The 27,007-nt window shown below is 37.8% G+C and overlaps 1 protein-coding gene across 1 annotated transcript in view; it reads left to right on the forward strand.

Annotated features, from left to right (window-relative positions):
• srp72 (signal recognition particle 72) overlaps positions 1-27,007 on the forward strand; it is a 54,560-nt gene that overhangs the window by 13,997 nt on the left and 13,556 nt on the right. Inside the window, exons 5-12 of the mRNA XM_039758220.1 lie at positions 33-144; positions 567-598; positions 4,848-4,972; positions 6,661-6,718; positions 7,174-7,305; positions 17,101-17,229; positions 18,403-18,475; positions 21,524-21,588. Of these exons, the coding sequence (XP_039614154.1) occupies positions 33-144; positions 567-598; positions 4,848-4,972; positions 6,661-6,718; positions 7,174-7,305; positions 17,101-17,229; positions 18,403-18,475; positions 21,524-21,588 (726 nt within the window). The remainder of the gene's footprint in view (positions 1-32; positions 145-566; positions 599-4,847; positions 4,973-6,660; positions 6,719-7,173; positions 7,306-17,100; positions 17,230-18,402; positions 18,476-21,523; positions 21,589-27,007) is intronic.

Below are 27,007 nucleotides of genomic sequence, written 5' to 3' on the forward strand. Positions count from 1 at the left end.
TCCTTGCCTAATGTTTCTTAATTATTATATAGGATGATTTTGGATTACATGAAACCACATATGAACTTTGTTACAATTTGGCCTGTTCTCTTATTGGTCAAGGAAGACTAACAGAAGCTATGAAAAAGCTGCAGGAAGCAGAAGGTGAGGATGTTAAAAACATTTTATATTAATTTTGAAGATTTTTGGCATTTGACATTGTTCATAATTACCAGACAGTGAAATAACTGACAGTAACTTCAAGGTTTCATGTACATATGTCTTTAGTTAGTACACTGGCAAAAGATTAGTCGTTATACAATAATCTAATTTTTGTTTTGTAGACATCATGTAGCCCCCTAAATTTTTCACCCATATTCAAATACTGTTATTTTAGCCAGTTATACTAATAACATGTATCATTTGAATCTTCATTGCTGTTCAAGTGACACCCGTTACCATTACTGCCACTTTGTTTATTAAATCTTGTTTTTTATCATTAAATCTAATTACTTGTACTGTGTGTTCAGCCAAAGGAAGCGTTTTGCAACATTCCTTATATTATCTTTTTTTATGTTTCTTTTTAGTGTTATGCAGTCAGTCTTTATCTGAGGATTCTGTAAGTTGTACATTCCTGAATCTTATTTTATTTTTTCTTTATTTTTAAACTGTTTAATGTCCGTTGTCACCCATTTGAAATGATGTACAGGCATATCTTGCATTAATCAACTATCCTTTGATATGTATTTGTTATACACTGATGAAAATTCAGGCAAAGGTGACTCTAGTAATTAGAGACTGTCATGATTTTGTATTTAGACATCAGAAATATGAGGGTTGTCCGAAAAATTCTGCAACATTTTGTAGAATTTAGTCAGAATTTGCAGGAATTGTATGAAAATGATTCAGTGGTTAATCTCACCTGTCCCACTTGCTATTGTAGCACTGCGGAACAACATTTTTCTTGTATGTGCATTTAGCCTTCAAAATGGAGTTGTGCAGTGAAGCGCATTTTATACTTGGGAAGCAGTCCAAAAATCTCTAGTGGACTGATATCTACCCTACAACTGCAAAGATGCATCATATTAGGTTAATTGCCAATTAACTGTATATGTCATATATGAAAGAGGTCTAGCAGTGAGCGTTTTGATATGCGAGTTTTCGGTAACAAAAACTGCAGAATTATTTAATGTGTTAAAGGAAATAATCTTTAAAATAATTACAACTAGTGGGCACACCAAACAAAAGGGGCTGTCTCTGCCGCTCGTGTATGTGGATTTCACTTTCACCAAACGACAAATCTTTTAATTCTCGCGGTTACATCTCTTCATTGAAAAGAAACACTACTTTTCCCTGATTTCAACACGAATTAGACGATGTACAAGTCTCCGACTTAAAGTTTAAATCCGAACAATATATTCGATCTCTTTTCGCTGTTCTGTTATTTCACCGAGTAATAATTTCTGTTTGTTTGCGCTAATGCAATCTTTACTATAATTTTTTCAGACTTTTGAATTTTAGTTCTTTCATTATCTCTAACCTGCTCTGTATGTGTATCACGGCAACGTTTTTTTAATTCTTTTCGACCTTCTACTTTGTCATCTACTCTGTTTGTCTTTTATTTCCGGCACCGGGCGTGGTTAAATCTCTTGGCACAAAGTCTCGTCTCATGGTACTTGAAAGTATCTCTCTGAAAAAGTCACATCTTGTCCCAGGATTTTTTTATTATAAGAGGGAGATATACAAACATGGACAAAAATTACATTGGAAAAGAGAAAGGGTGGTCACAAGTTGTGGTTCACTGATAAAGAAAGACGGATCCATTCAGGACAGTACGAGTTAACTTCTATCTCATTGAGCCTGTCAAGGTGCAACATACAATATATCAATGACCTTTGATGCCAGGTCACATTTCTCTATTATAGTGCTGCCTTCCAGAGAATAGCTGTAAGTTTTTCTTTTTTTATTTAATAGTGCTATAAATAGACAGCTTGTATTTGTTGTCTCAAAAATGGTATAAAGCCTTTGTTTTGAAACAACTAGATTTGTCACAAGATGAATATTTTGATGGTAATTAACAGTGATTAAGATAGTGACAATCACTTGGATGATGTGGAACCTGTAGGCTCAGGTATCTGACTTGTCATGACGGCACTACCTGGACATTCTGCCACCCACTGAGCTCAAACAGTCACCAGCTACTCCGTGTGGTGTGTGCAACAGGCATGGACAGTGCAAAGAAACATGTTATACAGGTGCTGGTCATAAAATTAGAATTTCATGACAAAGTTGATTTATTTCAGTAATTCCATTCAAAAAGTGAAACGTGTATATTAGATTCATCCATTACACACAGACTGATGTATTTCAAATGTTTATTTCTTTTAATTTTGATGATTATAACTGACAACTAATGAAAGCCCCAAATTCAGTATCTCAGAAAATTAGAATATTGTGAAAAGGTTCAATATTGAAGACACCTGGTGCCACACTCTCATCAGCTAATTAACTCAAAACACCTGCAAAAGCCTTTAAATGGTCTCTCAGTCGAGTTCTGTAGGCTACACAATCATGGGGAAGACTGCTGACTTGACAGTTGTCCAAAAGACGACCATTGACACCTTGCACAAGGAGGGCATAACACAAAAGGTCATTGCTAAAGAGGCTGGCTGTTCACAGAGCTCTGTATCCAGGCACATTAATAGAGAGGTGAAGGGAAGGACAAGATGTGGTAGAAAAAAGTGTACAAGCAATAGGGATAACCGCTTGTACCCTGGAGAGGATTGTGAAACAAAACTGTAGGGGAGATTCACAAAGAGTGGACTGCAGCTGGAGTCAGAGCTTCAAGAACCACCACACACAGACGTATTCAAGACATGGGTTTCAGCTGTCGCATTCCTTGTGTTAAGCTACTCTTGAACAAGAGACAGCGTCTCGACTGGACTGCTGCTGAGTGGTCCAAAGTTATGTTCTCTGATGAAAGTAAATTTTGCATTTCCTTTGGAAATCAAGGTCCCAGAGTCTGGAGGAAGAGAGGAGCGTCACAGAATCCACGTTGCTTGAGGTCCAGTGTAAAGTTTCTACAGTCCGTGATGGTTTGGGATGCCATGTCATCTGCTGGTGTTGGTCCATTGTGTTTTCTGAGGTCCAAGGTCAACGCAGCCGTCTACCAGGAAGTTTTAGAGCACTTCATGCTTCCTGCTGCTGACAAACTTTATGGAGATGCAGATTTCATTTTCCAACAGGACCTGGCACCTGCACACAGTGCCAAAGCTACCAGTACCTGGTTTAAGGACCATGGTATCCCTGTTCTTAATTGGCCAGCAGACTCGCCTGACCTTAACTCAATAGAAAATCTATGGGGTATTGTGAAGAGGAAGATGCAATACGCCAGACCCAACAATTCAGAAGAGCTGAAGGCCACTATCTGAGCAACATGGGCTCTCATAACACCTGAGCAGTGCCACAGACTGATCGACTCCATGCCACGCCGCATTGCTGCAGTAATCCAGGCCAAAGGAGCCCCAACTAAATATTGAGTGCTGTACATGCTCAGACTTTTCATGTTCATACTTTTCAGTTGGCCAACACTTCTAAAAATCCTTTTTTTGCATTGGTCTTAATTGATACTCTAATTTTCCGAGATACTGAATTTGGGACTTTCATTAGTTGTCAGTTATAATCATCAAAATTAAAAGAAATAAACATTTGAAATACATTAGTCTGTGTGTAATGAATGAATCTAATATACAAGTTTCACTTTTTGAATGGAATTACTGAAATAAATCAACTTTGTCATGATATTCTAGTTTTATGACCAGCACCTGTATTTACGGCACAAGTCTTTCTAAGCCTGCACTTTGAGAGGTGCCATGCTTCTAATGGTGATGTTTAGTTGTGTTGCTGGTCAAAATAAAGTAATTAACAGTTTCTTTACATTTTACAGAATAACTGTTGATGATAAATTAATTGCTTTCTAACACATTTTTATGAATTTGATAGAATACATTATTTATCGTATATGCATAGACCTGTACTGCAGTGTTCTGATAACAAATACATGGTCCAGCGGACAATTTAATGTGGCGTTCCACTCAGCAGCGTTGCTAAAGGCAGTCTAGTCTCATCACTGACTAATCCATCACATTTCAATTTGTTTGTGTCGCCTACTTCACACTTACTAATTGTTGCTTGGAGATAGCATTTTTGTAAAACTGCTGTTAAAATTAATGTAGACTTTTACTGCCCATTTATTTTTATGTTAAGAAAACTGAATACGGGTGGCACTGTGGGTAACGCTGCTGCCTTGCAGTTAGGAGACCCGGGTTCGCTTCCGGGGTCCTCCCTGCGTGGAGTTTGCATGTTCTCCCCGTGTCTGCGTGGGTTTCCTCCCACAGTCCAAAGACATGCAGGTTAGGTGCATTGGCAATCCTAAATTGTCCCTAGTGTGTGTGTGTGCCTAGTGGTGGGCTGGCGCCCTGCCTGGGGTTTGTTTCCTGCCTTGAGCCTTGTTGGCTGGGATTGGCTCCCACAGACCCCCATGACCCTGTATTTAGGATATAGCAGGTTGGGTACTGGATGAATGGACAACTGAATACTGAAATATTTAAGGTGCCAATCTTAATATTAATTTTTAGTTGCAACATCTGTGTAAGCCACAGTTTTTAAAGTGGTAAATTAGTTTTTTTAAGTTCAGTTTAAAGAATGAAACCTTGTGTGTTTGTTGTGAGTTCATGATTTGGCTACATTTTCAATGCAGTTTTTCATTGTGACCTTTTTCTTCATAATTTTCTGAAATTATTTGCTTTTACTATAAAGAAAACGGCCATGTAAGTATTGTTTTTTTATGTCATGCTTGTTGTTGATAGGATATGACAGAAGAAGATATTAATGCAGAGCTGGCGATTATTCATTCCCAAATGGCCTATGTGATTCAGCTACAGGGGAGAACTGAGGATGCTTTGCAGCTCTACAATCAAGTCATTAAATTAAAGTAACTTTTAGATTATCTTTCCCTTCATTATTTTGTAAGCTTTGTGTCACACAAAGAATATCACTATTTTGTTTGAAATTTAATATCAGAAACCTTAATGGCTATATAGCACATTTTCAGACAGAACTAGGGATTATTTGTAGTGCATATGTAAGCATCATAAGTTAATACCTAATTTTATTTTCCATATAGTGTGTTTAAATGAGGATCCTGTTTGTGTTTTTTGAAAACTAATTAGTGGTAGCAGTAGTAAACTAAATTACTGAAGCATAGTATTTGTGACTTGGTTTTTGTATGCAGAATTTGTGCTTTAAAAAAGCGTCAAGTAGCAATTTGGATTCAGAACTAAAACCGTTTACTAAAAAATGTTTCCTGGGCATTTTAATATGGTCTTTGGGTTTTAGAGTCATAGACTAACTTAGAGAAGGTTGGGATGGGCTAGTTAAATTCCACACCATCTTTAAATAGATAAATACTTTATTCATCCCAAGGGGAAATTCACATACTCCAGCAGCAGCAGGCTGATACAAAAACAATATTAAAGTGTAATAAAAATGCAAGTGAGAACAGACAATAACTTTGAATAATGTTAACGTTTACCCCCCCCGGTGGAACTGAAGTGTCGCATAGTGTGGGGTCTCCTCAGTCTGTCAGTGGAGCAGGACGGTGATAGCAGTCTGTCGCTGAAGCTGCTCCTCTGTCTGGAGATGATCCTGTCCAGTGGATGCAGTAGATTCTTCATGACTGACAGGAGTCTGCTCAGCGCCCGTCGCTCTGCCACGGATGTCAAACTGTCCAGCTCCGTGCCCACAATAGAGCCTGTCTTCCTCACCAGTTTGTCCAGGCATGAGGCATCCCTCTTCTTTATGCTGCCTCCCCAGCACACCACCGCGTAGAAGAGGTCGCTCGCCACAACCATCTGATAGAACATCTGCAGCATCTTATTGCAGATGTTGAAGGATGCCAGTCTTCTAAGGAAGTATAGTCGGTTCTGTCCTTTCTTACACAGAGCATCAGTATTGACAGTCCAGTCCAATTTATCATCCAGCTGCACTCCCAGGTATTTATAGGTCTGCACCCTCTGCACAGTCACCTCTGATGATCACGCAGACACGGGGAGAACATGCAAACACCTCGCAGGGAGGACCCGGGAAGTGAACCGAGGTCTCCTAACTGCGAGGCAGCAGCGCTACCCACTGCGCCACCGTGCTGCCTACAAAAGTATATTTAAAACAAATAAATTGAAATACATTTGTCAAGAACCAACTAAACCAAAAATATATTTGTTTTAAATATACTGTCTTGTTCTTTGTAATTAAAGTTAATACTGCAGTGTGTTACTTTAATCAGATGGGTAATGGATAGTATGTTAACAAAACAATGTCAATATCCACTGTAAAACAAAAATGGATGTTTAAAATAGAGATTTCCAGATACTCCAGAAAAAAATGTAACACAGTATCAAAAGTGTGCTATGCCATGTCTAGGAGTAAAATAATTTATAAAAAGAATGTGAGTAACATTACTAATTATGTTGTGTGAGGATTACAGATCAAAGAAAACAAAACTTAATGAATTGATATGATGGTCTTTTTTAGACTTGCCATAAACATTTTTATTAATTGTTACAGTTCATTCTAATAAAATAGTTCTGCTGTGTAACACTCTACTTTTTTATATTTCATAAGGCCTGCAGATGTTGGATTGGTTGCTGTCACTGCTAATAACATAATTACCATCAATAAGGTAACTGTTGAGTTTTTCATTTTAATATGGTGTGAAAAGAGGAAATATAAATCAGATGAATCATGGTTAAGCTAAGAGAAGTTGAAGTGTTTGGTCTGCTTTTTTTGCATCCCAGTGAACTGTTAGAATAAGTCACTGTTCTTCTGCCAGGAACATAACTCATCCTTGAACACTTTGCTTCAGCAGCTCCAAAACAAATGGTATACCACAGGAAAAGGGAATTTTGGGGCAACTGAACAACACTAGCAAACAAAGATAAGGTTCTTAAATAGGTTAATGTTTCCAGTTGATCTATTGATCAACCCAAGGAAAAAAAGTCTACGGTATGAATATGATTATCTTTTGTCCCTTTAAACTTTTTTATTAATAGCACTTTGTGTTAATGTGCAGCAGACAGTTTGTAATTTCAGGGTGCCAGTAAACCAAAGAAATTCTCTTTTTTGTCTTTAATACAGGACCAGAATGTATTTGACTCTAAGAAAAAAGTTAAACTGACCAATGCCGAAGGAGTGGAGCACAAACTTGTCAGAAAACAGATTCAAGCTATTGATTTTAACAAAGCTTTACTAGCTTTGTATACTAATCAGGTACAAACTGAACACTTCAGATTCCTAGCTGATGATAGGTTTATTGACTAGATTGTGTGTGTGTGTGTGTGTGTGTGTGTGAGAGAGAGAGAGATAATTAGATAAATGTCAGTGATCATTTTTAAATGACTAGAATGTATATGATAATCAGATAATGGTGGATATCAGTATATCACCAAGTCTTAATGTCTTTGGTGTGAAGAGGTGCACAATATGACCAACACAGATACTAGATCAAGATCGGAGTTAGGCACCCCTGAAGAGCCACAGAGGCTGCAGGTTTTCCTTCCTGCCACTTTCTTTATCATGGACCAATTTCTGTTGTTGATTGACTTCTGTTCCCTTCATTTTACTTGCTGTGTTTTTAAAGACTCTGTCCTCTGATTCCTCTTTTTTTCCTTAAATGGCAATCAAACAAAAATAAGATGTGAAGTGAGACAACAGATGCCCAGTTAACTGTAACCTATTTCACTCCAACCAGTTTCTTAATTAGAAGGCAATTCTTGGCTGTTCATGAAACCCGTTATTTAATTTTGTGGTTTCTGTTGCTTTCATTCTGCCACAGTAGACATTTCCAAAAACTGTTGATTTTCTTTTTTCTAAGTGAACCATGAAAATGGTTCATGTACCAGGGTAGATCAACATTACTGAGACTTTCAGCTTTCTTTATTTTCAGATATTTTGTTAGCTGGTTATAATTTTGGCTCTTTTTGTGCCTCTATTATTTGACTGCTAAGTAAAAAAAAAAAAAAAGAAACAATTAAGGAGTCTGTGTCATAAATAATTTAATTACAAATAAGGCAAAAGAAGTTAATTAGCAGCAGAAACTGGTCACTAATTATGAAAATGGTTAGAATGAATGCCTGCAGCCAATGCAACTCTCCTGGATCGCAGTTGTACACCCCTGTGCTAGATGATGTTTACGTTAGGCCTACCTTAACAAATATGGCAGCAAAGCTTGCTAGATGTGCACAATCAGAATAAAACAAGTGTTTTCAACACAGCGGCAGAGTGATGGCTCTGAGGCTAGGGATCTGCGCTGGCAATTGGATGGCTGCTGGTTCGAATCCTGTAAATGCCAAAAGCGACTCTACTCCGTTAGGCCCTTGAGCAAAGGCCCTTAACCTGAAATTGCTCCGTCCTGAGTATGACGTTAATCTGCATCCAGCCCTGTAGGGAAAAACCTGGGGGTTGGTGGCAGAATTGTAACTCCAGCCACAAAAAAAAACCTCACACTGGTTCCATTCCATCTGAACTACTGTGCTGCTGAGGTGTCACTCATTATTGCATGGCTGCACTCGGGCTCTAACCTGCGGTCATGAGTTGGTTTGTCATGTGGTGGGTGTGGCAATGCGCTGTATCAGTGTGTGCTTCTAATCTCTCTCCTCTCTCCCTTTTCAACAAATGCATTAAAATTCTTTATTTACTTGTGCACACATTATAAGACTATCAAAAGTTCCAGGAAGGCCTCCACATGGAAGAACACAATATAAAAAATAAGCTGAGTATTTAACTTTTGTGAAAAGTGTCCTGTTTGTTTATGTATATTGAGAGTTAAGTCTGCATTTATACTTGTACTCACAAGCCATAATTCCACCGAATTTCTCTCTTGCATGTTCTGTTAATACTGTATATTTATGAACTAGAGTAGTTCGCAGGAAATTCCTTGACCCCGTAAACAGCATGAAACTTCACTACTGTGTATCAACATCAACACTGGTGTTGGTTTTGGCTAAGTGGGAGCAACATTGCTATACCTTCACAGATCAAAAATGATGGAGGTGAGATATACAAATTCGCAAAGGTTCAATAAACCAAAAGATGTTTCAGAGGCCACATGCTGAGCAGTTGAGCTTCACAGCCTATGCTCTACAACTCCACTTTTATGTATTGAATTTGTATACAGAGAAAGACCATGTCAGTGTTTAAGTAAATGTCATGTTAAAAGGGTTCATACACGCTGGGCACTGTTTGTGTCTTTCTGACTGGACTGTGAATCTACAGCAGTGCATTTTTGTAACATATTGTTAAAATAAATTTCAGTTCAATCAAACATTCAGGCCTTCCAAGCTGAAACCCTGGCCTGCCAATTCAGAAAATATTATATGCTGTTGACCGTGAGGAATGTGGAATTCCTAACTGACATGCTGTCTGAGCCAATTCCGTTTTCCACTTGTGAAGTTTTACATTTAACCTGAATTGGCCTGTCTGTTGTGTGTTCTGCGATGGGTAGGAACTACCGTAGATACTCATGTATAAGTCGAAACATTTATGCCTTAAAATTCATTCAAAAACACAAAGTCGACTTATCCACAGGGCAACACTAATTTCATTAAATAATTCTTTAAAATGTGAAATACCGTACTTGAATTTGAGCATTAGCTTTTGCAGGTTTTGGATAACAAACATACCATTAGCTGCCAGTAGATGGCGGTAACCAGAAACATACAGTATTTCGGACCATAAAGTGCACCGGATTTTAAAGCGCAATATCAATGAATGGGTCTACTTTCATACATAAGGCGCATTGGATTATAAAGTGCATTCATCAAAACAAAACAGATAAGTCAAACTTTATTCAACTCATTCACAATAACTCTCAACATTGCTCAGTTGTAACATAAAATACAAAACAATACACTCACTTTTTCAGTTCAATCCTCTTTCACAAATCTATCAAATTCTTGATCCTCAGTGTCTGAGGTAAACAGTTGGGGGATTTCAGCATCAAGCATGCCCGTATCTCTCTTTTTTACAGCGACCGAGTCCGCATGTTCTCGGAGTTCGGTCCACGCCGTCTGTATGAAAGGGTTACAATGGCGCTCACGTTCGTGTCCGACAATCCTATCCTCGACAATTTCTCCCAGTTTACTAGTGGAAAACGGTGGGACATAGTTTCCTCTTGCGTGGGCGATGTCCTAAAGGGGTTGGTGCTAATTGTGGTGGCTTTGGAAAACTCTGCTTCCAGGTCAGCGTTTACCCCTAGTTTTGTCGCCATTCACAGTTTCCTAGTTACACACTCCACCGAGAGAATGCACCAATTTTCTTTCAGTTTTACAAGCTTCGTGTCACTCACTAGTACTGGCAGGAATAATCCCGGACGAGCCCCCAGTGTTACCTTTCCTGCCTGTCTCCGGACCGTGGTCGGGGTGACGCAGAGGAGCTTCTCCTTCTTTGTGTCCAGTGGTGTGAAGCTCCAGGGCCAGAGCAACGTGCTCTGGGGTAAAACCCTGTCCCTGAGTTCCCTTCTCCTAATTTACAGCAGGGAGTGACACACAAGGCTTGACTGCTCAATGGTTGACTTTATTATCTCCTTCTTTTAAAGGTGCCTGTTTTAGTTTAACAGAGACCAAAAACACAAGAGCCCCACCACGCCGTCAACAAACACTCAATCCCAAAACTCCACAACCCAAAACCTCGACAACTCCACCCACATCCCACATTCAGTATAATTGGGATGTCAGGCTGCTTTTTTAAGCTCTGATCCCAACAAGAGTCAGACTTTGAAGGATTTGAAGAAGACACTTAGGGCCACTTTATTATATGCGAGGGATTTGAATACGAATTTAATTGAAATATTCTAACTGTAAGTAAATGAATAAAAATGTTTTTGGAGTTTTAATTTTGGCTTACTAAAATTCTTCAAAGATTAAAATGTTGAAAGTCTGGGCCCAGGTACATCTATACTAATAAAAGGCAAAGCACTCACTCACTCACTCCCTCCCTCCCTCCCTCACTCCCTCCCTCCCTCCCTCACTCACTCCCTCACTCACTTCCTCACTCACTCCCTCACTCACTCACTCACTCCCTCCCTCCCTCAAGGCTGAAATGTGGCAGGTTCATTCCCTCCCTGGTGGAAGGCTGAAATGTGGCAGGTTCATTCCTTACAGCTTCCTTACAAAAGTTGGGCAGGTTTTATATCAAATTCTACGCGTAATGGTCATAACTGGAAGCAGTTTTCTCCATTTACTGTAATGGAGATGAGCTTCAACGCCGTGGGGCGGAGTTTCGTGTGACATCATCACGCCTCCCACGTAATCACGCAGTACATAGAAAACCAGGAAGACCTCAAAAAGCGCTGAAGAAAACATGCATTATATAATTGAGAAGGCAGCGAAACAATAAGAAGCGGCGAGTGACATATACAACCATATTCATGAGTTCTGCTACTGAAACAAAGCACGATGTAAACCTACACTTTAAATTAAGTTCATAGACAGGCTGCGCTGGCGTTTGTAATTTAGTGCCTGCCCATATAAGGCCGTCCGTCAGCGGCAATCCAATAGCAAACTGCCACGGGTAAATATTCACGGGTGAAGGACTGTGCTTATGGAGAGGAAGATGAGATGGTCAGGGTGGTGTTTGACACAAACTCAGCGAAACTGCGAGAGAAAGTTTTAAGTGCCAGGACTAAGGTAACATTAAATACAGCCATGGACATAGCAGGAGATGGCACCAGCACAGCTGGGAACCTTCGATGCATGTACACCGAGTGGCTCACGTGAACTGCCGCAGTGCACAGATAAAAGGCAACAGTTCCAAAGAGCTGAACAAAACCGAATTACACAATTGAAAAGGCAGCAAAAATATGAAGCGCCTCATACATACAAGCATATTCATAAATCCAACTACTGCGGAAACAAAGCACACGTTGGAAAAAGTCAATGTCCCGCTAAAGGAAGACAGTGTAAAAACCCGTGCATGCAGTGTGTCAGGTCTCAGATAAAGAAGAAGACGAGCTGTTTATTGATGCAGTAAGAAACGAATCGATGAATGAAACCTGTCATCTTTACAACGATTGACAAACACGGAATGTAACTTGAACACAACACATCCTACAAATACGAACCTGATTGAAAGAAATAATGATAATCAAATCCTTGATGACAGCAACACTCAGTAACACTCACAAAACAAATACTGTATATTGACAGTCATGTTACGTTATTTTTAAAATGTTCCCTTTTCTTTTCTAGCTTTTTAACACACTACTTCTCGCTGATACGCTGGTATATATATATATATATATATATATATATATATATCCCGATCTACATACTCGAATAATGGATACTTTATTCGCCATCAATGATTGTTTTGGTAAAGCCATACTCAGTGTATTCATTAGATGAACGGTAAAAAGTAAGGCGCGGGAGGATGACTTATTGAGGCATGCAGGCTGTAGTGGCGTCAACTCTATCTGAATTGCGATCACATTTGAAAAATATATCTTTTCAAGTTCTATTTAGTCCATATGTGTCAAACTCAAGGGCCGGGCCACATCCGCCCGGCGTAATTATATCCGCCCGAGATCATTTTATATACTGTATTATTGTTATTAAAGCCCGGTATATGAAGCGCTGGTAACACAATAAACTACAGATCCCATAATGCAGCGCTTCAGCTGCCTTGCCAACACTTACCGCGTTAATCAAGTCTACCTTATGATGCTGCAAGTTATTGCGGCTAGCTCACACGATGCTGAAGAGAAAAGTTGATTCTGAAAATAGAGCCTTTAAAACCGATGGGAGGCTGAGTATATGTTTACTGAACCCGTGTGTCTCATTTGTGGAGCTAATGTGGCTGTAATTACAGAATTTAATCTAAGACGGCACTATAAAACAAAACATCAGGGTAACCTGAAAGACCTGAATGCAATGCAGAAGATACAGAAAGCAGAAGAATTAAATAAGAATCTGACACTTCAGCGGACGTTTTACCCGTGCACAATCACAAAGTGATTTCAATTGAGGCTGCTTTTATGGGAGACACAACCACTTGCCCCACTTTCCCTGTTACCAAGTAATGTTAAACCAAGTCGTCACTACGGTGTTCCCAAATCGCACTTTGCTGATAAACTGAGCGCACTGAGTTTGCACGGCGCTTTGGTGACTTTGAAGAACAAAAAGTCCGTCTACATGCGGCTCGAACCTTGTGCATGTTTGGTAGCACATATCTGTGTGAGAAGCTCTTCTCAGTGATAAAGACTAACAAAACAGCACACAGGAGTCGCCTCACTGATGAGCACCTGCAATCCATCCTGAGAATCTCCACAACACAGAACCTCACAGCAAACAGAAACGAACCTGTTGCCAAAAAAGATGCCAGGCGTCCAGCTCTAAAATGACATATGAGCAAAGACAACTGAATGATTTGATTTGTTATTGCTGAAAGGAACACATTTTATTTATATTTCTAGGTTTTGTTATGCAGCATGTTCATATTTGAATTTGTATAATTTTGACAGGATATATTTTTATGGAGAGCAAAATCTTTTGGGATATTTAAAATCTAAGTTTATTTTTATAAAATATAAAATTACATAAGAGTAAAGAAATTTGAATGTTTGTTCTTTTAATGTTTACTTTATTTCTAACTTGTATAATTTAGACAGGATATATTTTTATGGAGAGCAAAATATTATAAGTTGTTTAAGGTTTGAGTTGATTTATTCAGGAATAATATTCCTGTCTGTTTTACCATTCCTACCAAAGATATTTCTGTCGACTAAATAAAAATTCCTTCTATTTAAAATTTAAATAGAACTTGAACAAATACGATAGTTCATAATATCCACGCAGACTTGCACTAAGAGCGGGTGTCATCCGTTTTAACAAACAGCGTATTGCACTGATACGAAATAGCTTTGTGTGTATATATGTAGATATGTATGTATATGTATATATATGTTTATATATGTGTGTGTGTATGTATATATATATATATATATATATATATATGTATTTGTGTGTATATATGTGTGTGTATGTATGTATGTGTGTATGTATATGTATGTATATATATATATGTAGATATATATGTATGTGTATATATATGTGTGTGTGTGTATATATATATGTGAATATGTACAGATATGTATATATATATGTTTGTGTGTGTGTGTAAATATATATTTATATATTTATATATATATATATATATATATATATATATATATATATATATATATATATATATATATATGACAGCAACACTCATCACTCACAACAGTGACAAAACAATTACATTGACAATCATGTTACGTTATTTTCAAAATGTTTCCTTTTCTTTTTCATTGCTTCTTTAACACACTACTTCTCTGCTGCGAAGCGCGGGTATTTTGCGCTATATATATAGATATAGATATAGATATAGATATATATAGATAGATAGATAGATAGATATGACAACAACACTCATATCAATGACAAAACAATTACATTAACAATCATCTTACGTTATTTTTCAAATGTTTGCTTTTCTTTTTCATAACTTCTTTAACACACTACTTCTCCGCTGCGAAGCGCGGGTATTTTGCTAGTTGGGTATAATTGTGAAATTCAAAGAATTTGATAGGCTGTCAAGCTTTACCCTCGACTTATACGCGGGTCATAACAAATTTCATAATTTTCGGATTAAACAATACACTTGACTTATCTGTGAGGTCGACTAATAGGCGAGTATCTATGGTAGTTATTCTCCACAGGTTGCCTACCTACCTGTATTAGTTGCCTAGTAAGATTGATGATTTTGGAATGTACATAGCATAGTTATAGTGTTAGTATTTGTTCCATTTTGTAGATCACTGATTCCGTAGTCTTTCATTTGCTTTTACCATTTAAGGTATTTTTTAAATTCCCTGTGATACAGAATTAATTACATTAAAGAAGAAAAAGGTTTGTTTTTGCTCATCTTTAGTAAATTAGTAATTATGTTGGCAATCAAGCCTGAAATATAATAAGGCATTGCTTTAGTTGTATTTATTTGGAGCCATTGGTATAGTAAAGTAAAAAACGTAGCAAATGTTAGAAGGAGGAAGGAAATAAGAGGCAGGAAAGGCATCACACTAAAAAGACCTGCAGACAAGACAAAAAACTGTTTTCAGAAGGATGCGAGGTGTCTAGTGTTAAAAAATACCTGTTCATCTTTTCCCACTTCTGTGTGGGGTCATTGTGCTTGATCGACCTTCCCAGCTTGGTCCTGCATCTCCTCCCCAGTCAATCTCTTTTCCTTTAGATCTTGATTACTTTCTCTATCTTCCCTCGCTTTCTATTCTCCTGTACTTCCATCTCCATCATTCTTTTGCCCACATAATCAGTCTCTCCTCATCACATGTCCATACCACTTCAACCTGGTTTTCTGTACTTTCTTAGATATCTGTTGTACTTTTGATATACGTTCAGTGGTCTCATTTTCATTCTTTCCTTTTTTTGTAACTCCATACACCCATCTCATCTCTCTCATTTATGCCACATCTAACTTCATTTACTGTCCATGTCTTGGCTCCATCCATCATTGCTGGTCTTACCAGTGTCTTAAAAACCTGACCTTTAACCTTCATCTTAATTCTTCTGAATAAAATAATTAGGGACTGGTAAATTAGGCAGGTTTATTAAAAGTGAAAATGTATGTCTCATTCTTAATTAGCATACTTTTGTAGAGTTCTGCATGTTTTAAAAACTATTTCCTCCTCCATCTCCATTTTAGTTTTTTAATGTCTTTGTATGTGTTTGTGTGTATGTGTGTGTGTGTGTGTGTGTGTGTATATATATATATATATGTATATATATATGTGTATATATATATATATATATATATATATATATATATATATATATGTATATATATATATATGTATATGTATATATATGTATATATATATATATGTGTGTATATATATATATAAATTTAATTAATGGATTCTTAATGTATGTTTGATAATTTTCTTAATAAATATTTACTATTTCTAAATAGATAGATACTGGTAATTTCCCCTTGGGATTAATAAAGTAAGTGTGGAGCTAGGCTGTAATTTCTGTAAAGTCACTACCACTGACTTGGCGTGCTTTCACAACAGAACTTTTGACCTGGACCCAGGTCTGTTTGACTTTAAGGTCCATTTTGTTTTGCTGATATGTTATCTGTTCACCAAAATCAAGTGCAGGCCAAGAAATTGCCAAAAACATGTGTCTGGAGTACAGCTCAAGTGTACCCCAGTATGGTTAGTTGCTGGAATGAAAGCAGGCAGTCTAACATGAAGAGATAAACCAGTGCTAGTTATGTTATGGCCGTGCTATTACTTGCATATGTTTTGGCAAACAAGTCAGTTTTCCCAAGCAGTCAGTGCACACCACATTATTGCCTGTCGCCTCAAAAACTACCTTGATGACTCACATCCTATTTCTAAAACACACGAATGTATGCATGGAAGATAGTCATGTTTTATTAGGTACTCACTATGACATTTTGGACACCAAATAACCAAAACATTACTATAAAAGCACAGTGAACATTGTGGAGCCAAGCAGGTTAACCAAGTGTTAAAGTGTCCTCTCTTAGCAAACTAGACTGACACACTTTACCAGTCCTCACACAAATGGAAATAACTGTTCTTTATTGTTCTTGCAGGAGTGACATAGGGTGACAACTACCGTGAAGTAATATAGCATTTAGTTTGTTTTAAATGATTAGCTTCACAAAAGGAGTTTCTATATTCTATATGGCCTTAATAGCCTATTAATTACAGCTGTAAACAATATAGAATTATGATTATTGTATTTTTGTGTATTATTAGATTTGTTTCCAAAAGTTCCATCTTGACAAATATGTCTGTCTATCTATAGTGCCTTTTTATATCTATCTGTCTACAGTCGTACATATTTTTAATGTGATGTGTGACAGTGATGTTTCTGTGGTATGAAATTATTTGAATAGACTATCATTACCTTCAGTATATTTAAGTGATCCTTGAAGCACGTAATACATATTAAATGCTGTAAATAATTCCCATTGCAGGCAGAGCAGTGCCGTAAATTAGCTTCAAGTTTACAGGCTCAGAATCCAGGACACCCTCGACCTGTGCTAATCCAAGTGGCACAGTTCTGCAAGGAAAAGCAACATTCAAAAGCTTTGGAACTGCTTCAGGTAAATTTTGTAACAGAAATACGTTAAATTCTTTAGAATATCCACAGCATCCTACAGTTGTCTCAAGTGATATCTAATATAAATGCATGATGATGCACCATCAGAACATCAGAAATTATGCCAGTCTAGACACTGACAATTTTTTTTGTCCCTCTTCTTCTGCTTGCATCATTAAAGTTACAGAGGCAATTGTGCAGTATTAGAGAGCAAGAGATTACCTTTTAGTTTTATGCCATTTGCATTTTGTCTGGCAACGGTCCTTCAGGTTTTTATCATTATTATTTCTTTATGTATATGCTTATTTGTAGTTTAGGGCAGTGTTTCTTAACCTTTTTTGGTGTTGCAGGCCCATTCTTTGATATGCAAGTATCTTTGTGACAAAGGGAGGGTGCTTGAGCGTGTCATCTAAATGCTTACTGCTTGCTGAATTGATGAAGATTGTCAGATTGGACGGGAGTGGTGTTGGGTCTCCTTTGGTGAATCAAGTATTAATTGTTACCCATTTGGTTAAATGAGCATGAATGTCAGAAAGGCCTTTTGGCAATATGGGAGGGAGGTTGTGGGGGATTGGTAGAATGCGGGCAAATTCATCTGTGTACAGTACAGCATTAGATGTGCAGATAAAATTATTTATGAATATGAAAGATTCACAGGTCTTATAATGAAGTATGCAGTATCAAGCGACAATTGTGTCACTTAAGCCACTTTAGACTGTTCTAAAGTGGAGTTATCTTGGTAGGTCAGATCACACAAATTAATAACTATTTTACTGATGCTCTGTATGTGTATTATCTCCAAAAAAGCCTTTGTCAAGATCTTGCTACAAAAGAGTAAATGTGTAATACGTGCATTTTTACAGTACCTACATTTTTTCAGATTATTTTTCAATCTATTGTGTAATATTGCATTTCCATAAACAAAACCAAATATACCAAGAGTTATGATTAACTGTCATCAATTAACCATTCATTTTCATTTTATTAATTGGTGTCTGGATGGAGACATGTTATTGCCAACATAATATCTAAAAAAAAATGTATTTCAGTCAGCCTTTTCAATATTTTAATTATCCACTGTCCGTTTATAGCAGCTTAATTATAACACTTGCGTATTTGTTGGATTACTTGTTGGAAGCAAAATTTCTCCCTTTTGATTTCATTTGTCTTTTTCTAGAGTTTCTCTCAGAAACACCCTGAACGGGCAGCTGAAATAAAACTAACAATGGCACAGTTGTACCTGGTTCAAGGTAAGTCGTCTTGTGCCCGATTATCCAAGCAGACATAATGATGAAAGCAAAGCAAAGAGTCCCTCGGTTAATTTACAAAGGCATTTAAAGATCCATCCATCCATTATCCAACCCGCTATATCCTAACTACAGGGTCACTGAGGTCTGCTGGAGCCAATCCCAGCCAACACAGGGCGCAAGACAGGAAACAAACCTCGGGCAGGGTGCCAGCCAACCGCAGGGCACACACACACACTCTAGGGACAATTTTGAATCGCCAGTGCACCTAACCTGCAAGTCTTTGGACTGTGGGAGGAACCCAGAGTACCCGGAGGAAAGCCACGCAGACACAGGGAGAACATGTAAACTTCATGCAGGGAGGACCCGGGAAGTGAACCCGAGTCTCCTAACTGCGAGGCAGCAGCGCTACCCACTGCACCACCATGTCGCCCGCATTTAAAGATTTTCTTTTAAATTATTTTCCTCAAGAATTAGCTGCCATATATACTCGCATTTAAATGCTCCCGCGGATAAGTTGGAGCTTAATTTTACAGTGTAATTTCCGGTATTTTATAATGTCAGTCATATAAGTCGAATGCAGAAAACTCACGCTATTAGTCCAAGAGATTATGATATGCTAGCGCCCACCTGAGAGAGTAACCACGGAGCACACAGCCTTTTTTTCCAATGTATTGTCCCCAGTTGACCACACGGTAATACCAAAACTATTCCAAAGTGACGTGTTCAGTGATTTATGTGTCTCACACCCTCATACACCTTTATCGTAAGAGCATCCCTTATCTACAATGGAGTGTTTGATCCAAAGAAAATATGAAGCTGGTTTTAAATTAAAAGTCGTTGAAGTGGCGAAAGAAATTGGTAACTGCGCTGCTGCAACAAAATTCAACGTGTCTGAGAAATAGATGTGAAATTGGAGGAAGCAAGAAGATGTAAAAAAAAAAATATTGTATTTTTGAACGGGCTTATAAGTCGTCGTCTGATTTTTATGATTCATTTTTGGGGTTTCAAGACTTGACCTTTTGAGCATTGTTGGTGGTTGAAGGTGAAAACATTCTGACATGATTTGTCTGTCTTTTTGCTCTTCCAATTTCAAGAAGTATGTGTAGACTTTTGATACCCACTGTAAATGCAGATATTTTGAGATTAAAATTGAATTACCATATTTTTCGCTCCTTAAGACACACCTAGGTTTAGAGAGAAAAATAATATTCTGAACCAAATGGTGTTCTAATATATTTAATAAAATATAGCAGAATAATATTTCAACCATGTAAAGTCAACAGCGGTATTAAGAACCATCATCACTGTCATTAACAAATGAGGAGAGACTTTAAGGTTCAAGCACTCTTATACTTTTCTGGAAACCCCAAGAACTCCTCATCGCTAGTGTCAGAATTTATGAAGCTCAGTTCCTCACAATCACTTTGCAGGAGCACATACCTATCATCACACGGCATAACCTGTCCAAAGCCACCAGGGGACAAAGCACGTTTGGACCAGTGCTCCCTGAAGTTATCGCCAGTCTAGTCCCATCTATATTTGTAATGCCACAAAGCCCTTCATCTCGTCTTTTGTTGTGAGTTTCCACTTTGAAAAATGAGAATGCGGTGCAAGTGTAGCCCACGATTCAAAAAATTGCTCTTCATATCTGTTTGTCTCGTTTGACAGTAGCTGAAAGGCAGCTTCAGGAAAGAACAGCCTGAAGTAGTCCAGCGGCTGGTAATTTGTCAAGTCCAACAGCAAGCCATGCTGTCTTGTGAAGTCCGGTAGCCAGTTTGGCTCCCATGGATTGATGTCTGGGTATTCCTCCCAAACACGAAGTTGCTGTAGGTGCATCGGCTGCACGAATGCGCTCAGCTGGGGTGGCATCGGCTGGTGTCCGATCAGCTGATGCCAGTTCCTCACTCTCTTGCTTGATCTCCTGATCACTCTCAACAAAATCAGATTCTGAAAAATCAGAGTCCGACTCAGCGATAATGCACAACACATCGTCTGCTGAGTATTTTTTCTGCACTCACTTCGCTCCCTTGCGAGATGTCGGTCATCTTTACTTTTGTTTATATTTCGTAACTCACGCACACGCAATGATTAGATGCCGAGTCAATGAGTCTAACATTCCTCCAAGCAGAGAAGGAATGCCTGTAACGCAACGGTGAGTTTTGTCGCCATAAACAGCTGATTGTCACCCTCTACTCCTGGATGTTGACTTTTGTCAGGTAGTACACATCACGGTCTGTGACACAATATTCGCTCCATAAGACGCACAGACATTTCTATCCTTCTTCTTTGTATGGGGGGGAGAGTGCGTCTTATCGAGTGAAAAATACGGTAGGTAAGTAGGGCTATTTTTGAGATGTGAAAATTGTTGTTGTTTTGAACAGTGCAGTTCATTTTTTTTTTTTTTCCTTCAGAAAATTGGAAATCTCTTGGTAATTTATTAAAATATGCAAGAACTTTTAGAAGCTTTACTTTATTAAAGTGTTACAGTGAATACCATCCTGGATAATTTAAGCATATAGGTATATAGCACAACTGTTTCCATTTTTTAATACATTTGGAGCACATGCAGGTTCAGTGACTTTCTGATGGTCACCCAGTGAGACAGATTTTGAAGCTAAACTAAACCAGTAGAGTTGTGGTTTGCAGCTCATTTACTTAGGCACTACCCAACACTGCCTATACTTAGGTTTATATGGTTTCCTTGACTTGCATGTTCTTGTTTGCATTGTTAAGTACATATTAAGAAATTAAGTTTTCATTTGTTATTTGATTTATATTTGTGATGAAAAGAATCCCAAGTCAAGAATACTGTACCTTATAACTTACGTACCTGTATGCTACAACTTAAAGTTGTTGTTGAATTTAAACCTATAATCCTTGAGCCATGTTCTTTTTACATTACTACAAAGTTACATTACCTACCAGTATTAAATATTCATCCTTACATATTTGGTTATGGTCTCCACTCCTGTTTACTTGCTCTTCCATGGATGATTAGAAGTTTCTATTTCAATCAGATTGAATGTTTTTTTTATTGTATTTTTTTAGGTCATGTTACCAAAGCTTGTGACATTTTAAAATCAATTGAAGATTACAAGTATAAAGCAGGGATGGTAAGCATGTCTTTTAACTATAAATTTTTAATAGAAAAAAAAAATTGTGCTGATGTACCAGTAAGACCAAATCTACCAAATATGACCCACTTTATTCATATTTTACTGTAAATGTTTATTCCAATAATAATCCATGATCAAATTGGCTCTATTACCTCACTTTGGGGTTAAAAAATTATCTGGTTGGACACAAAGCTAGAACTGCAGTCATTGATTTTTGGTGTCATTGTAGCTCGGGGCACCCACAACAACAAGAGCATTTATTTCTATAGCACATTTTTATACAAAGGATTTTTAGCTCCAATTGCTTTACAAGATATCAAAATAAAGTTACAAGAAAAGAAAAAACATAAGATTAGATATGAGTAATAATAAGTAACAAAAAAAAATCCCTATGATGTTTTAAAGCACTGATATATAATTAGTAGAAGTGTAGCGTCTCTTTGTGGTAATGTGCCTTACTGTCATTACCAGTGATTAAATAAAATTAGTTAAGTGACCTCTGCTGTGTAAAGAGGGAGGCTTTTGTTTGGGGGTAAAAGGTATAAAGAAAGGAAACTTGCTTTTTCATTTATATAGTGCAGACAGATGTCTTCGCTGATGATATTAGTGCCTTGTGGGGAGTGTCGCGGTGGGTCTCATGTTGACTGGAGAGACAGCCTTGTCATTGACCGGCCGGGATGGCATTGTTGGTCCTCCACACCTGCATGCGTTTCCCGCGACCTCATTAACACTAAAAGTGCAAAAGAAAGTGCGAAGTGCCTTAATATTAGTTTACCGCGGTCTAGTAAAGGGATCCCGTGTTCGTAGTTCTCTGAGCTGTAGCTCAGGGGAAGGAGGAAAAGAATGGAAAGTGCTTACATTCACGCGAGGCAGATGCGCAGCCTGCATCTGAAAAGCTGGCACAGCTATGTGTACGCGTGCCAGTTGCTTGACTTTTTATAGTAATTATATGGGATAGTAGACGCCGCTTTTTGCAAACTCTTTTTTGTCATTGCGTACCCCGGGAGGGATGACGTACGGCGGTTTAATTGGTCAGCGTAAGGGCGCCGAATACAAAAGGGAATCCTGGCCTCTAAAGGGTTTTTTTCTTTTTTTATTTTTTTATTTATTTATTAATTTTATTACAATCAATACATAGCAATCAAGTTTTTACAAAAAAAAAGAATTATGCTAAGAACAGATCGATCCCCACCCTTGAGAGAGAGAGCAAGCCAAACGGTGTAAAATTAAAGGCTTTTAAAAATACCTAAATCAACAAATTCTATGTGCTTTATGAAATCATTTCAAAATATTACTGATTAGATCCTGCCATGTTTTGAAAAAAGTCTGCACAGATCCTCTAACTGAGTATTTGATTTTTTCCAATTTTAAATAATATAACACATCAGTTTCCCACTGACTTAAAAGAGGAGAGTTTGGGTTCTTCCAGTTTATCAGAATAAGTCTGCGTGCCAACAGTGTAGTGAATGCAATCACAGTTTGTTTGTCTTTCTCCACTTTAAGACCCTCTGGAAGAACCCCAAACACAGCTGTTAATGGGTTAGAGGGATTGTGAGTCCAAGACTGTCTGAGAGGTAATTAAAAATTTTTGTCCAGAATAATGTTAATTTGGAGCAGGCCCAGAACATGTGACCTAGGGTTTTTTTTCTGACTAGTTCGTCTTGGAGAAAGGTACCCGGCAGAACAATGTTCTTGCATTACGGCTTGTGCTTTGTTTTTGTAAATATTTTTTCATATAAATATCTCTCGATTAACTTTGGTGGAGGTATTTATTGGGTTATGGTTAGTGGTGCACTGTTTATTTTTGTATATACACTTTTTTTCTGTATTTTTGAATATTTTTGAGTGAATCATGTATTATACACTGTTTGGAGGAGCAGCATCCTGACTTAGATCACTGTGAAGGAAGACCGCTTCATATTTTGCTTTGTGTGTGTGTGTGTATATATATATATATATATATATATATATATATATATATATATATATATATATATATATATATATATATATGGATTCCACTAGTTTGTGTGCAGTATTCTTTTTCTTTTGGGACTTACAGGAAACACTGTAAATTTTGTATATAGTCATTTCTGGGCTCCATTTGATTACTGTTTTTGTGTGTCCTTTGCAGCATTGGACTGTGTTTTTTAATATATAAATTCCGCAGGACATTATTCTTGATTTTTCTTTAAGTGCACCTGTAAATAAAACCTCACTTTATTTTTCAAAAAAACCAAACCCTTTTTGTGTCCGTGTCTCCTTGTCTTGTCACGCTCGGTCCCACATACTAGACACCTAGAGTGTAGGCTGGTGATTCCAATTCCCACTACACGGGGTGTCACACTCTTATATACAATATCATATTGCAAGTCTCTAAAGATGAGTCTGGTGATAAGGTCAGAAGGACAAGGAAAAAGAAAACAAAACTCCACTTAAGCTGGATTAAAAAAAAAAAACAAACAGAATCTGCAGGGGCTCCGAAAGACCACCCAGACCCCACTGGGCATTCTACCTAACGTAAGTGTGTCCAAATCATTCCAGGCTTTGTGCCAGTAGATTCAATGCAGTTAGTCTGCGTCAATGTGTTGTATTACATTTTGAAAGCTTTTTAATTAAATTTAATATTTTTAGGTAGTCTCTGTTTTATAGCTCTTTTACCTTTACTATGTCAGAATGGTACATAAATGTAATTAATTTAAATAAAAATTGTGTTGTAAGGTTAGAATTATACATTTGTCCAAATCTTGTTGTGAGTCTGACTGCGTTAAGTATTTATGTAGCTACTGTACTAGCAAAATACCCGCGCTTTGCAGCGGTGAAGTACTGCATTAAAATTTTTATTAAGAAGAAAATGTAACCTTTTTCAACTGAGGGAAAATATGGCAATAATTATTTGTTAAGGATCTCTTTGTATACCACATTGTCAGTTCGGCCCTCCGGTTGTAATATGACCAAGCTGTGTGCTGAGCTTACTCTTGAGCATGCAACTTACAGTTGGCCATGTGAACAGTAATCTTGTCTCAAATCTCACAGCTTGGATTGCTGCTGTCATAATCGGTTTGAGTTTCATGGTTTGTTTCAATTACGACTGTATTTGCAGGATTTGTTGTGTTGAAGTAACATTCAGCATCTGTGAAGCGTTGTAAGCACACAACCGGTTTCATCGATAAAATCATATCCAGCTTTTGAGAGTGTAAACATTCATAAACATCAATGTGTCCACTACTGAAATCGTCACCTGTGAATCTAAGATGTTTAAGAGGCATTGGCGGTTGTCGAAAGGTGTAAAATATTTGGCCATTTCGGTACACTTGAAAGCGACAACCGAACAATTCAGCGGCAGCCATCAACTCGCATGCAGAACCATAGGTAAAGGGCTTAAGCATTTCACTCTTCTAGTGCTCCTGTGTAGTATAATCATCTCCTGTACCGTCATCAGTCCACACCTTGAACCTGTCCCAGTCATTCAATACATAAGACACAATGTTCCTCCGGATATCAAGAGTGAGCCTGATATGGCCATGCAATATGTAACAAAGGCAATGGAAAAGGTAGGTGCCATCTCTGGGCATGAAAACCACTCGGTAAGTGACAGTTTTTTGATCGATGGTGATCACCTCGATAGACATGTAATGGGGGTTGGAATGATAAAGGAAATGGGTACCTGAGCAATGTAAAGTAAGCCTAAAATACCTATACAATAACTATAATTGTAATAAATGAACAATAAAACAGCGGAGAAGCCGTGGATTAAACAAAAAGCCTGTAGTTGTCAGTAGGGAGACGTGAATCCCGTGGCGAAGCAAGGAAGGGAATGTAGAGAGCGGAGTGACGGACGGTCTTATATAGGCAGGCAGGCAGCCAGCAACATGGGAGGCATTGGGATGAGGGGCCCAACGCCACTTCACACGGTGACCGAGCTGCAGGCTATGGACGTATATATGTACGTAAGTAGGATTCAGTTGGCGTTGGGAACCCGTGTACCAAATTTCTTGAAGATGGGCCCATAAGTAACAAAGACTGTTGAAAAGTTCAATATGGCGGCCAACAGTGGCATCATACCATCGAAATAAGTAAGTACATCGGTTTCGGTTAGCGCAGGGAAGCTGCCTACCAAATTTCGTGAAGATGGGGCCATAAATAAGAAAGTTCAACATGGCAGACATTGTCGACCGTTGTCGACCGTTATGACCGTTACGTGTAGAATTTCAAAATATAACCTGCTTAACTTTTGTAAGTAAGCTGTAAGGAATGAGCCTGCCAAGTTTCAGCTTTCTACCTACATGGGAAGTTGGAGAATTAGTGATGAGTCAGTGAGTGAGTCAGTCATAGTCAGTCAGTCAGTCAGTGAGGGCTTTGCCTTTTATTAGTATAGATATATATCTTCTTTGGGGTGCGAGCAGCTGTTGCTGGGGGTGCCAGAATCCATCGAGGAAGAAAAATTAAAAGCATTATTTGTACAAAATCTTAATTTATCTATCATTCCTAAATAATTAAATGGGCAGGCTATTTCGTATCAGTGCAGTACGCTGCTTGTTAAAATGGATGACTCCTGCTCTTACGTGCACTTAGTGCTGCGTGGGTATTATGAACTATCGTATCTGTTCAAGTTCTATTTAAATTTTAAATATGTCATTTTTATTTGGTTGACAGAAATATGTTTAGTAGGAATGTAAGTTAAATTTTGTCATCATTGCATAAATTTTTCTTTACCATAGAAATTTAAAGACTAAATTCAACTTCCATTCCTACCAAAGATATTTCTGGCGACTAAATAGAACCTACTTATATCCAAATTCGAGCTATTGAGCTGTCGCCTGCCTACCTGAATAAGTCACCCTCGCTTTGCTCTTACTTTTTTACCATCATTTAATCATGGCTAGTCGCGGAAAAATTATAACATGGAAGGAGGATTACACGGAGTATGGCTTTACCAGAACAATTATTGATGGGGAATAAAGTATCCATTATTCATAAAGCTTCAATTGGTGATCTGTTTTTCTGCGTTAACCTCCTATTTTTTCATACTTCTTCTCAAACCAAGGCGTAGAGGGTAAAATGAATCGAAGCGCTGATATATATATATATATATATATATATATATATATATATATATATATATATATATATATATATATATTTACTTTGTGAATGCAATGTATAGTTTTGTCCAGGAGGAAAGCAATGTTGCCTGAAATCAATAGCAACTTTTTGTAGGGTGTGTCCCTGAGACTTATTAATTGTCATCGCGAAGCAGAGCCTTACTGGAAATTTCAGGCATTTCAATTAAAATGGGAGATCAGATGGTATAACGGTGATGCCAGGAATACATTCAGAGTGTGGCGCTCTGCTGTTTTTTTGTGTAGCTGCCTTCACACAGCTTCTCCGCTGCTTTATAAACGAATGCCATATA

Source organism: Polypterus senegalus, chromosome 7, assembly GCF_016835505.1.
Source record: "Polypterus senegalus isolate Bchr_013 chromosome 7, ASM1683550v1, whole genome shotgun sequence".
Lineage (NCBI taxonomy): Eukaryota > Metazoa > Chordata > Cladistia > Polypteriformes > Polypteridae > Polypterus > Polypterus senegalus.